The sequence below is a fragment of the Salmo trutta genome, chromosome 19 (assembly GCF_901001165.1).
Source record: "Salmo trutta chromosome 19, fSalTru1.1, whole genome shotgun sequence".
NCBI classification, from domain to species: Eukaryota; Metazoa; Chordata; class Actinopteri; order Salmoniformes; family Salmonidae; genus Salmo; species Salmo trutta.
Window position 1 is genome coordinate 39,571,236 of NC_042975.1, and position 12,752 is coordinate 39,583,987.

Sequence of the window (12,752 nt, forward strand, 5' to 3'; positions counted from 1 at the left end):
TTGGGGTGAAGGTTCACCTTCCAACAGGACAATGACCCTAAGCACACAGCCAAGACAACACAGAAGTGGCTTCGAAACAAATCTCTGAATGTCCTTGAGTGGTCAAGCCAGGACTTGAACCCGATCGAACATCTCTGGAGAGACCTAAAAATAGCTGTGAAGCAACGCTCCCCATCCAACCTGACAGAGCTTGAGAGGATCTGCAGAGAAGAATGGGAGAAACTCCCCAAATACAGGTGTACCAAGCTTGTAGCGTAATATCCAAGAAGACTCGAGGCTATAATCACTGCCAAAGGTACTTCAACAAAGTACTGAGTAAAGGGTCTGAATACTTATGTTAATGTAATACAAAATGTCTAAAAACCTGTCTTTGCTTTGTCATGATGGGGTATTGTGTGTGGATTGATAAGGGGAGAAAAAACGATTTAATCAATTTTAGAATAAGGCTGTAAAGTAACAAAATGTGGAAAAAGTCAACGGGTCTGAATACTTTCCTGAATACAATGTACATTCATTTAGTAACCCATCCTCTATGTGCAGCCTGAGGCCTTCCATCTTGGCCTGTTCCTGCTTAGAGCAGGTTGGGCTGAGGGGAGAGTTGTGTGATGTTAACACTCCATTCTGAGCAGGTTGGGCTGAGGGGAGAGTTGTGTGATGTTAACACTCCATTCTGAGCAGGTTGGGCTGAGGGGAGAGTTGTGTGATGTTAACACTCCATTCTGAGCAGGTTGGGTTGAGGGGAGAGTTGTGTGATGTTAACACTCCATTCTGAGCAGGTTGGGTTGAGGGGAGAGTTGTGTGATGTTAACACTCCATTCTGAGCAGGTTGGGCTGAGGGGAGAGTTGTGAGGTGTTTATGGTTAATGTCACCTGGTGGAGATGCGGCTGAACACAGCGTTGAAGTTGTTGCAGCTGAGGGAGAATAGGACCCCGGAGGCGGAGTTACGGAGCTCGGCGGCATGCTGGTGGCCCTCGCGGTAGGTGTGGATGAAGTGACAGATTTCTGGCAGCAGCTGCTTCACCAGCATGGTCTCGTCCAGACGCATGCAGTCCTTCGGTTGCTGAGGGAGGGGAGAAGAGGAGGAAAGAAAGGTTAGAGGTCAACAAGAAGAAAACCTTTAAATCGACGTCCTCACTGCCCTCTTAACCCAGAGGAGAGAGACCACTGATAGCTGAGGATGAGGATCAAAATCATCCCACACAGAGAACGTTCAGTCAGGCTCCAGTCACAAGGCTGGCATCCCTGAACAACTACACCATGGACAGAGCCGAGCACCACAAAAGCAGAAAGAGCTCTGCATAAAAATGAAGTCACACATTCAGTGTTGTTTTCTCTAAGTGCCTACTTTTTCCACTTCACAAATTAACTAGGATTCTTTTCATTTAAAAGTTTCAATTCCCTCGTCAGAGAAGTCTGTATAGCCTTCTCCCGCTAGAATGAACGATATACAGTACATCTTCTAGTAATCTATTGATAGAACAGGCGCCTGTCAGTCACAAAGTGAGCGATGACAGGGAAACTGCTGGTTTGTCAGTCTGCTGTCTGTCCTGCCTCTCGGTATCCGTGTTATTTATGTGTGCTGTGGTTGGCTGCAGTCAAAATGTATTTTCACGGAGCAGGGTGAGCATGACGCTTCATCGTCCCCTGTGAGTGAATTTACAAGTCCCATGTAATGTAAGTGGTAACAATTAGTTGAAATCCACTTAATTATTGTTTTGTGGCAAATTCATTTAATTTGTTTTAGTGTGTTTCATATAGCCAGCCAAGGAGGCTATTACTGTGCTTTGATTGACGACCGAACAGCAAGTGTTTAACAGCAGACTAGTTTATAAAAGGTGTCGAACTGACTGAATAAAGTCAATATCCTATATCCCTTTGCAATTCATACATCGTACAACAAAGTTAAATGTCCATGGTATCGCATCGGGACAAGTTAACCAAATCTTGTTTTTATTTTCCTAAGATTTGAAGTCCATGTCGAGACTTGCCAGTGACCGCTAAAGTGACTTGTCAGTGTAGCCTAGTGATGGGTTGTTCGCAAACGAACAGCTATTTTTGAACGGATCTTTTAGGTGAATGTCGGAATGTCAGAACTGAGTTGGAGAGAGAGCTGTTCATTTGGCTCCCTAATTTACATAGTGGTAGACTACTACTGTTTTTTTGGCGATTATCTGCAGATAAATTATGAAAACACTTAAGATGTTGAATGAATCCTCACTGCAGGAACAATAAGTAGCAGAGAGAGCCTCATTCTGGTCCAAAATACTGCTGATGCTTTCTGTGTGGCAAAGTACGTTTAACCTGTTTCATTCTTCAAGCACACCTGTAGGTCTATAATGGGCCGCTGACTTCGTATAAAATGGGGGTGCACAATATGTGGGTCATCCCCCTGAAAATGTTTGCCCTTTGAAAAATGTTCCTGCAATTCAATAGTTTCTCAACAAGGAATCCATGTTTACTTTACAGAACACAACCTTTTGTCTTAAGTTTTTGTCACAATAAATTCAAAGAGTAGACTACACTAGTTTTTCTGACTAATCTACTGCCTTCCCTCAAAGTCCACCCACAGTGATTGATTGACAGGTCTGACCCACTACCAACTCTGTGACTCACAAGCAACCTGCTCCCTCCCCTGACAATCCCACCCACAGTGATTGATTAACAGACCAAAATGTTAAAGGGATAGTTCACCCAAATTAGGGTCCACAGTCAGAGCCAATAAAATACATAATTTGAAGAACAAACATCGTGGCAATTCATATCTTGCAGTAAAACTAGCAGAAAATGTAAAAAAAAAAAAAAAAAAAGGTTATCTTACTTAGAAAATAGTCCTGAAAATATTAGGGCCGGGACGATACCAGTATCACAATACTCGTTAGTATCATGGCAAGGAAACAAAACAAGAAGCGGATTTAACTTCTTTATGAGAACAGCCCCAATGTTGGAAACAAAATCATATTGTTGTCATCCAGAGTCACATTTATTTATTTTCCAAGCTTTAGCACAATATTTTTGCATACAGCGGGTTTTAAAGGACCAGAGAGTTGCCTGCTTGTTCTCATTTTTGCCATGGAAAAAATAGTGATATTGGTATCGTCACAGCCCTAGAACATATAGACCTAGACCATATCCAAAACAACTTACAACACACTGAATTCTTACATTTTCTGCTATTTTAAATGTAAAGTCAGGTATTTCTACTTAATACCACAACTCATTTCCCCAATCTAGGAGGTAGTCGTTAAAGTATTCAATAATTTAGCTGTGTATTTCAGATGGAATCAAGGCATTAGAATGTACCAGAAGCCATCAAAATAGAGTTTGTTCTGCATTTTTTTCCCCCTGGGATCTGCCATTACCCCAGCACACTGTGGGAGGACTGGGGACAAAGAGGGTTCTACTTGGGGACAGTAGTGGTGGATCATTAAGTTAAATATTTCATTGAAAATAAGGATTTTCTAATTTCTAGTAAGGGTTTAATATGTCATGATTTTAAATTAAATGGCAGTGACATGGGCAACTGAAAGAGGAAAGTTGTATATGTAACTGACGATTATGAATAAATAAAAATAATATATATAATATACAAACAGCTGACTGAAGACGGGGCGGCCGGGCATTTGTGCGGTTGAGTCCGTTTCTGCGGTAACATGGACTCTTTACAACGTGATGAAATTTGGTTGCTCCTTGCTGAAACAAGCAAGGTGTTGTATAAAATAAGTATTTGGTTGCCTAGGCAGCGCCCTTCTCCCTGCACAGCAGCACATGCAGTCAGGAGCGGAGGAGTGTACAAAATGTGCTTTAAAAAAAATACAAATAAATGTTTTGCTATTCAAACAATTAGAACGATGACCACCGTCATTTCGCTGACCAATAACAGTCATCCAAAATTCCATGACCGTCACAGCCCTATGTGTAAATAAACTATTTACAAAGGTAAAATAGTCAGCAAAAAGCATTCCGATTTCAAGAACAAGGAGGACTTGAAGAACCCACTAACAGCTGTCCTCCATCCGCCATCCGCCAGTGATCTTTTCTTCTTTTTTTTAAGTCCGGAAACTTGGAGGCCGTGAATGTGAAGTCAAGATGAGGAAGCACCTGGAAAAGCAATCTCAGAAGTGGGCAGTGAGCACATCTTTACTGAGGAGAGGAGGGAGAGGAACCAGGGGAATACTGGCTACTAACAGAGTTCACTGAGCCTGAGAGAGAGACAGTCCTCAAACACACAGTTCATTTGTGTGGGGAGGGGAAAGGGCCCAGATCCAGGGCAAAGGCCACTGTCCCAACTGAAACAAAACATCTCAACCACAGACAGCCCACCACATCCTATTGTGTTATGCTGACATCCAATGGAAATCTACTGATAAAAAAGTGTCTTAGGACAGCATGAGAAAATGAAACAAATCAGGAAGGAGACATAGGGAAAGAAGGATGAAGGGAGAGAGAGAGACTGAGAAATAAAAGCGACATGTATCCATAATTTAAAAATATATATATTAAGGGGAAAGTTTAAGAGAAAAAATAAAACAGGGTATAAAATGTAGAGAGCCTTAAGAAAGGTTCCTCACCCCAGCAAGGCACTTCTCCAGTGTGTCCAGAATGATGAGCTGAGAGAGATACAGGTTCTTCTCCGCAGCCTCCCCAAATATTCGCTAGGGGAGAGAGAGGAGAGGGAGACATGGTTGAGACATCTGCAACACTGTACATGTCTCTATAGGCTACAACTGGCGTTGCTTGCTTGCGCACGCACACACACACACACACACACACACACACACACACACACACACACACACACACACACACACTTACCATGTTGTTCACGTTCTTCAGTATGTTTGTGAGGCCACTGATCACCAGTGAGAACTTATACTTGGAGATGTTGATGAGACATTCCTTGTTGTGCTCCGTGCTGACTTTGGTGTGAGTGTTCTGTTGGCCCACTTTTACTGGAAGCTGCAGAGGAGAGGGGGTGGGGGAGTTAGGCTTATACAGTGTGTAAATCCTTGATGTTGGTGTATTCATCGAAGTTGGTAACTTCACTTTGTGTCCAATACACATAACCCTAACCATAATGTCAAGAGCATGGAGTACAGGTCAATAAGTTGATCAGAGAGCGCGGTTACATGCACACAACAATACGATTATTGCAGATAGTCAGATTAATATAACAGTTTGTTTAAAACGTTTACATGCCTTGCAAAAATAATAATTTCCCTAATAATCCTGTTTACTTGGACATCTGAAACCAGGCTACCTGATGGGACTTAAATAAATGCCACAAATCGTCAATCAAAATAAACATTCTACAACAGCGACCGTGTTATTTTTGCAAAGCCTATTTGATTCTGAGTTCGGACATATTAAGTTTGTATATGAAAACTATTTCTAAGATGCATACTTTCAGTTTTACCGAACTCACTTCACCCGCGCATACGCCTCGATCACACCAACAGCGTCACTGTATACACCAGAAGCACATTTATTTACAATGAAACACTCCGTTTGCCTTGCAGCATTGCATTGCAGAGGCAGTTGCAGTGCGTTCTATGTGGTGCATATGTTGGATTTATCAATCTGTTTAATATCGAATGAATCAGTGTACATGTAAACGTACTCAATATGTTTTCAAGGAGGCTTGTTCCAGGTCTGGGGGGGGGGTGAACTAGTGCATAGGCCTAACTAGTGCATCGCTAGAACGAGCTAACAGGGGGAAAAAAATGTCTAGGTAGCCAAACTGATTCTTCTTCTTCTTATGTACTACAAAAGTTAAAAAGCATTGGATTGGTGTAAACATAAGCGAAAGTTTCCTTCCATCATATTTTTTGGCGCCAGGATCGGTGCAATTCCTTTTAAATCTATGTCGCTTGAGATTGACATTATAATTCTAACTCAACCTATGACCTGACCCATCACCTAAGGTAGCCTTTTAGTGCCCCTGACTTCCACATCCGGCTTCTTTACATGCAGGATCGTCTGAGACCAGCCACCCGGACAGCTGATGAACCTGAGGAGTATTTCTGTCTGTAATAAAGCCCTTTTGCAGGGAAAAACTCATTCTGAGTGGGTAGGCCTGGCTCCCAAGTGGATTAGCCTATGCTCTCCCAGGCCCACCCATAGCTGCGCTTCTCTGCCCAGTCATGTGAAATCCATAGATTAGGGCCTAATGAATTCATTTCAATTGACTGATTTCCTTATAGGAACTGTAACTCAGTAAAATCATTGAAATTGTTGCATTTATATTTTTGTTCTGTATAGTAAAACAATAATTGTTCTTATGCAATGGATAGACTGTGTCCTTAGGTTGTCATAATAAATACTATGTATATTACGTAACACTAGATCTTCCGACTTTATCATCGGCTATTAAGGCCTTTTATTAAGGCCTCTTTTCTCACGCATTCAGCCCCCCCCCCCCCCCCCCCCCCCCCACAGCCAGTAGGAATGAAAGGCTCATCTGTAGGTGAATGAGGGAAATATCTTTTCTAAGGAACAATCTGCTAAGAGATCATTGATAGGTTTAAAGACAAGCCCATTATCCTTTCTTAAATATTAACATTGAATTATTTCCTGGGAGAAAAGAGGCAGGGAGGGACATCAGGAAACAAAGGTTACACAACAGCATAGAATACCAGCACATATTACGGACTGGAGTATTATATTGTACATATGTGGCCACAAGAAGAGACATCACAAATCCTAGCCCCCCATGCATGCTTTCTGTCCCCAACACTACACCTACATAATATAAAATATATATTTGTACACAACTAAAAGTAAATTAAACTTAAAATAAATTCAAAATTAAATTCTAAAATATATATATAAAAACACAATAATATAATAACCTTGAGTAGAAGAGGCTAAAGGGATAGGGAGGAGTGTAGAGTACTGGGGAAGCCTGGAAGGTGGCTGGGTGGCCCCTCCCTGAGTATATTGTACCACACACACACACACAGGGGGTGGATGGGCTGAGCTCACAGACACCCGCTACGGGCCATGCTCCATGCGCCATGCTCCGCTCTGTAGGAACAAAGAGGCCTTTGGCGCTGCGCCGCTCCCATTTGGGCCACAGCTGCACACCTGCGGCAGTCTGCTGCTCGAACAAACGTGTGGGCGTGCGCACACACAATTCACAAGTAGGACTACTAATGAAAACAAACTTACTTAGTCTGCAAAGTGCAAAGGAAGTCAAACTTGACACAGTTTTGTACTATGACTTCTTATAAGTATGCTAAACATATAAAGGTATGGAGATTGAGGTGGACACACCAATCCCAACCATCCGACCGGTCCAGAGGAGATTCCTCACTTATAGCAGGACCTAATACCATGTCCTCCAGCAAAGGCCAGAGGCCACCACAACAGACCAGAGAGGGGCTGCTCCTCTCCTGGCTCAGAGACATGTGCATGAAATGAGAGTCCCGAGACTTAAGCATCTTCGCTGCGAACACGCACACAGAGTATGGCTTGTTGACATCTATATTCAGGCCAGGCCAACAGACACAGGGCCACTTTGTTTCACTGGCACAGTCTGAAATTCCTCTAAGGTCAATCCCTTTCCTAATGAGTGCTTTGGCACCAGCCAACAGGGCACTGAACACAAAGAGGGGACGAGAGGAAGAGTACACTTTCCTTGTCGACATAACGCCAGAAGATACACAAACGCGGTTTAAGACGGTTTTTCTGAGTGCTGCCAACATAGAAACACTATTTAGGCGAGCACAGAAAAACCATTAGGAGATATTTATGAGCTTCCATCTAAGATGCCATCTAAAAAAAGACATGGCTCTTCACTTGGCTGAGCTTCTCTTTCCAGGTCAGGGGCTTGTAAGCAGCATCAGGGATCAACATCAGATTTTCAATGAAAAGGTCAGAAAGACTTTATCCTCTTTCCTTAGGAGCTTTGGTGTTACAAGCTCAAGCACAATACATGCAAGCACTAGTATAAGACAGTATTATTAGAGAATACATTATAGGGCATAATGTTGGCGCTAGCAACACAAGCATTTCGCTACACCTGCAATAACATCTGCTGAATATGTGTATGCAACTAATAACATTTTACAAATATGTTGTTTACACAACAGGGGAAAATAATCTACTTTGACTGGAATCCCCTTCACACATTTACACACTACATTATTCTTGAATTTCGCATGAGGAAAGTAGCCAACCTAACATTGGATTTACAAAAGTGAGGGTTGGATTATTTATACGGTAATAACATCCAATTCTATTTTTTTTTATCTTTATTTAACTAGGCAAGTCAGTTAAGAACAAATTCTTATTTTCAATGACGGCCTTGGAACAGTGGGTTAACTGCCTTGTTCAGGGACAGAACGACAGATTTTTACTTTGTCAGCTCGGGGATTCGATCTTGCAACCTTACGGTTACTAGTCCAACGCTCTAACCACTAGGCTACCTGCTGCCCCAATGCTCTGCTCTGGCCTCAACGGGTCAAGCTCAAAAGGAAAGGTGATACAGCCTAACCTATAACACCACAGTCGAGGGTTGAGCTGCTAATCTCAAAGCTGATTCTGACAGAAAGCAGTCTCAATCCAACCAGAAGCCAACATACAAAACCCTCTTTAATGATTACAAAGTGGTATCAATAGGCTTAACAGCAAGTTAGGCCTAATCTCCATTAAACCTTCATCAAAGTGCAATGAGCCACACCCAGCCACTTGGCCTTCCAAGCCAGAACTGTGAGCTAATGGATAGCGGGGGGCACAACTTCAACAGGATATCTGCTACAAGGGACAGGTAGGCCTATTGGCTTGATCTTAGGTGGAATAGTCCTCAGACTATCCCAACCCTGGAAGACGGAGATTACTGGGAACATTGGACTAGTTAGGACTATGCTACCACAGACCCTATGAATAGCGGATCTCAGAAACTAAGTGTTGTGATAGTGTCTCAATAACCTAGACATCCGGTCTGTTGCATACCGTCTAACCTCATGTCATGCACTGTAGGAATGTCACTGATGTGTTAACCAACAGCTGACATAGAACTGTTAAAATGAACCATTCATCCAATTAGCCTGCCCTGCATGGAGGTTTGAAGTAACCACAACCCCAAAACAAACCAACTTGGACACAGTAGCCTAAACATCCACAATTACTAATCTCTCTCATATCCACTGAGATTTTATACTAAAGAAATAGTTGATAGTAATTGCCAATACGGTCACTTTCCTCTTGCAACAATGAACAAGCACAAAAACGAATGCTCCCAGGGCTGAGATTTTCGGTTTGCTAATCCGCTAATTTGTCATTTGATAAGGTTCATTAGCCTATAATTATTTTTACATATGAAATATATGGAATTTACCATCCCATAGGTTCATCATGTAGGCATAACATATACATAGAGTTTACAAAACATTAGGAACACTTTCCTAATATTGAGTTGCATCCTTTTTGCCATCAGAACAGCCTCAACTTGTAGGGGCATAGACTCTACAAGGTGTCAAAAGCATTCCATAGGGATGCTGGCCCATGTTGACTCCAATGCTTCTCAAACAATCGAGTGTGAAAAACCCAGCAGCATTGCAGTTCTTGTCACACTCAAACTGGTGCGCCTGGCACCTACTACCATACCCCGTTCAAAGGGACTTACATATTTTGTTTTGCCCATTTACCCTCTGAATAGCACACATACACAATCCACGTCTCAAGGCATACAAATCCTTCTTTAACCTGTCTCCTCCCTTTCATCTACACTGATTGAAAGTGACATCATAGCTTTCACCTGGTCAGTCTGTCATGGAAAGAGAAGGTGTTCCTAATGTTTTGTACACTCCGTGTATACTGCAATATACTACAAACGTCACTGACCAGAATTACACAGACTAGCTAGGCCTATACATTACAATGTAAACGTTAACATGTGAAAGCAACACATGTAAGGATGACACAATGAAATCACTGCTTGGCATACAAGCCTAGTACTGTACAAGCATAGCCCATATTGATACTGCATCATGTAGGATAGCTATCATGTACGAGAAGGAAAATGAAGACATTGGTGAGATTTTGTGAGGGGAGCAAAGTAGGTCAATAAATCCATTCAAAAACGAGCTTCGATACCCATCATTACCAATGTTTCCCAATGCAATGGATGAGACCTGATTGTCAGTCTGCATAGAAAAGTCCACAGTCCACACACACACACACACACACACACTGTAGGCTAAACAAACTGGACGCAGCTAAAATAACACAGGATATGACTAGCTAGCAGCTACTGTAATGGCTAACTGGCTATAAACAAACAATTTGTAGTATAGACAAACAATTTGATTTGTAGTCCAAGATGAGTTACTAGGTAGGTAAATGGAAATTGCACATGAATTACTGGACACTAGCTTCAGGTTGACAACTTGGCTAGCAACAAAGCTCGCAGTGGCTAGCTAGCTAACAATAGTTAGCACAGTGTTACTGGCAGAAGCTGAATGCATAGCTAACCAAGCTAACAACTCGCTGCTTATGTCTACATCTAGCTAGTTCTTCCTTTTTAACAGCAAAATGCGTACTCTGCCGACTCCTTTGTTTATATATTGAGAGTACATCCTCGTGGTATTATCCTTATGGATTTTAAACGGCATCTCAAATGTTTAGGACAAATTTGCCCATGTGCTATTTCGCCCTCTCTGTCGCTGTCACTTGCTCCCGAGTCCTGTGTGTGATGATGCGGCTCTGCAGGAGCGGTGTGTTGAGCAGGCGAGCTAGCTAGCTAGATCGACACAAAACACACCAGTCATGACAGTGCAGCTTTCTTCAAATGATCCCGTCGCTAAAGCCACGACCTCCATGATGTTACAGGGACAAGGCAGAGGCACAATGTCTGATACAATGTGTTATTCTTACCTGCTCGTCGAATCTACTAATTACGGCCTGAACCCATTCCACGGGTTTATGCGCCGCCATGGCCGGCCGGGTGTGAGCCGCGATGGGCCACCTGAATTATCCGTATAAATAATGATTCCTCTGCTATTTACAACCAGTTAATGCTCAAAATCCGATGTTGATGGGGTTATTTTCTTTATTTTAGCAGACACACCACCATGTCGCCATGACAGTACCGGAAGTTTGAATCCTCCTTCTCAATGAAATGAAGCAGCACTGATCCTGCTTTGAGAAACAGCTAACATTACTGCGCGTGCGTTGCAAGAATCTTTGCGGCGACTAGTATGAATGTAAAAACGGGGGATTGGACCGATGCCGTTTGTTTTCATCAATGACAGTCTTTAGATAACAAACCGGTGATGTCACACTGCCTTATGATTTTAGATACAGAAGAAACAGAACCATAAACATTTTGCAGTTACATTATAAGAAAAATGCATGGTAACAGTAGACCAGATAGCCATTCGATCTGTGTACATCATCAATATGTACAATATAATAATCCAGTCCGTAATATGTGCTGGTATTCTATGCTGTTGTGTAACCTTTTTTTCCTGTTATGTCCCTCCCTTCCTCTTTTCTCCCAGGAAATAATTCAATGTTAATATTTAAGAAAGGATAATGGGCTTGTCTTTAAACCTATGAATGATCTCTTAGCAGATTGTTCCTTAGAAAATATATTTCTCTCATTCACCTACAGATGAGCCTACAGTATGAATAGAGTAGCCTACTGGCTGCTATTTGTGAATATGTCTGTGGAGTGAGGAGTGGGGGGCTGAATGCGTGAGAAAAGGGGAGGGAGTTTCTTAATAGCTAATGATATTTTTTTAAAAGGTATGTTTTACCTATATTTATCTAGGCAAGTCAGTTAACGTCCATGGGACGGTTGAGCTAACGTAGGCTAATGCGATTAGCATGAGGTTGTAAGTAACAAGAATATTTCCCAGGGCATAGACATATCTGATATTGGGAGAAAGCTTACATTCTTGTTAATCTAACTGCACTGTCCAATTTACAGTAGCTATTACAGCTATTGTTTGAGGATAGTGCCCAATTTTGAACATGAGAAGTTATTAATAAACAAATTAGGCACATTTGGGCAGTCTTGATACAAAATGTTGAACAGAAATGAAATGGTTCATTGGATCAGTCTAAAACTTTGCACGTACACTGCTGCCATCTAGTGGCCAAAATCTAAATTGCACCTGGCTGGAATAATACATTATGGCCTTTCTCTTGCATTTTAAAGATGATGGTACAAACAAAATACAAAAGAAGGTTGGTTATTTCTTTGTATTTTCTTCTACCAGATCTATTGTGTTATATTCTCCTACCATTCTTTCACATTTCCACACACTTCAAAGTGTTTCCTTTCAAATGGTACCAAGAATATGCATATCCTTGCTTCAGGGCCTGAGCTACAGGCAGTTAGATTTGGGTATGTAATATTAGGCGAAAATTTGGAAAAAAGGGCGAATCCTTAAGAGGACTACCTGCCGCCCCAATTGGTAAAGTCGGAAGTTCTGTATCTAGTGTTACATAATATACATTGTGTTTCTTATGACAACCTTATGACACAGTCTATCCATTGCATAAGAACAATTATTGTTTACCTATATAACAATTTCAATGATTTTACTGAGTTACAGTTCCTATAAGGAAATCAGTCAATTGAAATGAATTCATTAGGCCCTAATCTATGGATTTCACATGACTGGGCAGAGAAGCGCAGCCATGGGTGGGCCTGGGAGGGCATAGGCCCACCTACTTGGGAGCCAGGCCTACCCACTCAGAATGAGTTTTTCCCCGCAAAAGGGAAATACTCCTCAGTTTCATC

The 12,752-nt window shown here is 42.0% G+C and overlaps 1 protein-coding gene across 7 annotated transcripts in view; it reads right to left on the reverse strand.

Moving 5' to 3' along the window:
• The window catches only part of LOC115154566 (neurofibromin), an 87,187-nt gene extending 75,998 nt beyond the window's left edge, over nucleotides 1-11,189 (reverse strand). For 6 of the 7 annotated variants that reach the window (XM_029700914.1, XM_029700913.1, XM_029700915.1 and 3 more), the window contains exons 1-4: nucleotides 10,877-11,188; nucleotides 4,814-4,957; nucleotides 4,570-4,653; nucleotides 871-1,061 (exon numbers count right to left, since the gene is read on the reverse strand). In XM_029700914.1, coding sequence (XP_029556774.1) covers nucleotides 871-1,061; nucleotides 4,570-4,653; nucleotides 4,814-4,957; nucleotides 10,877-10,936 — 479 coding nt within the window. In that variant the 5' untranslated portion in view covers nucleotides 10,937-11,188. Of the gene's footprint in view, nucleotides 1-870; nucleotides 1,062-4,569; nucleotides 4,654-4,813; nucleotides 4,958-10,876 lie in introns of all 7 variants that reach the window. The other variant, XM_029700910.1, reaches the window with a different exon arrangement.
• Nucleotides 11,190-12,752: the final 1,563 nt, after the last annotated feature.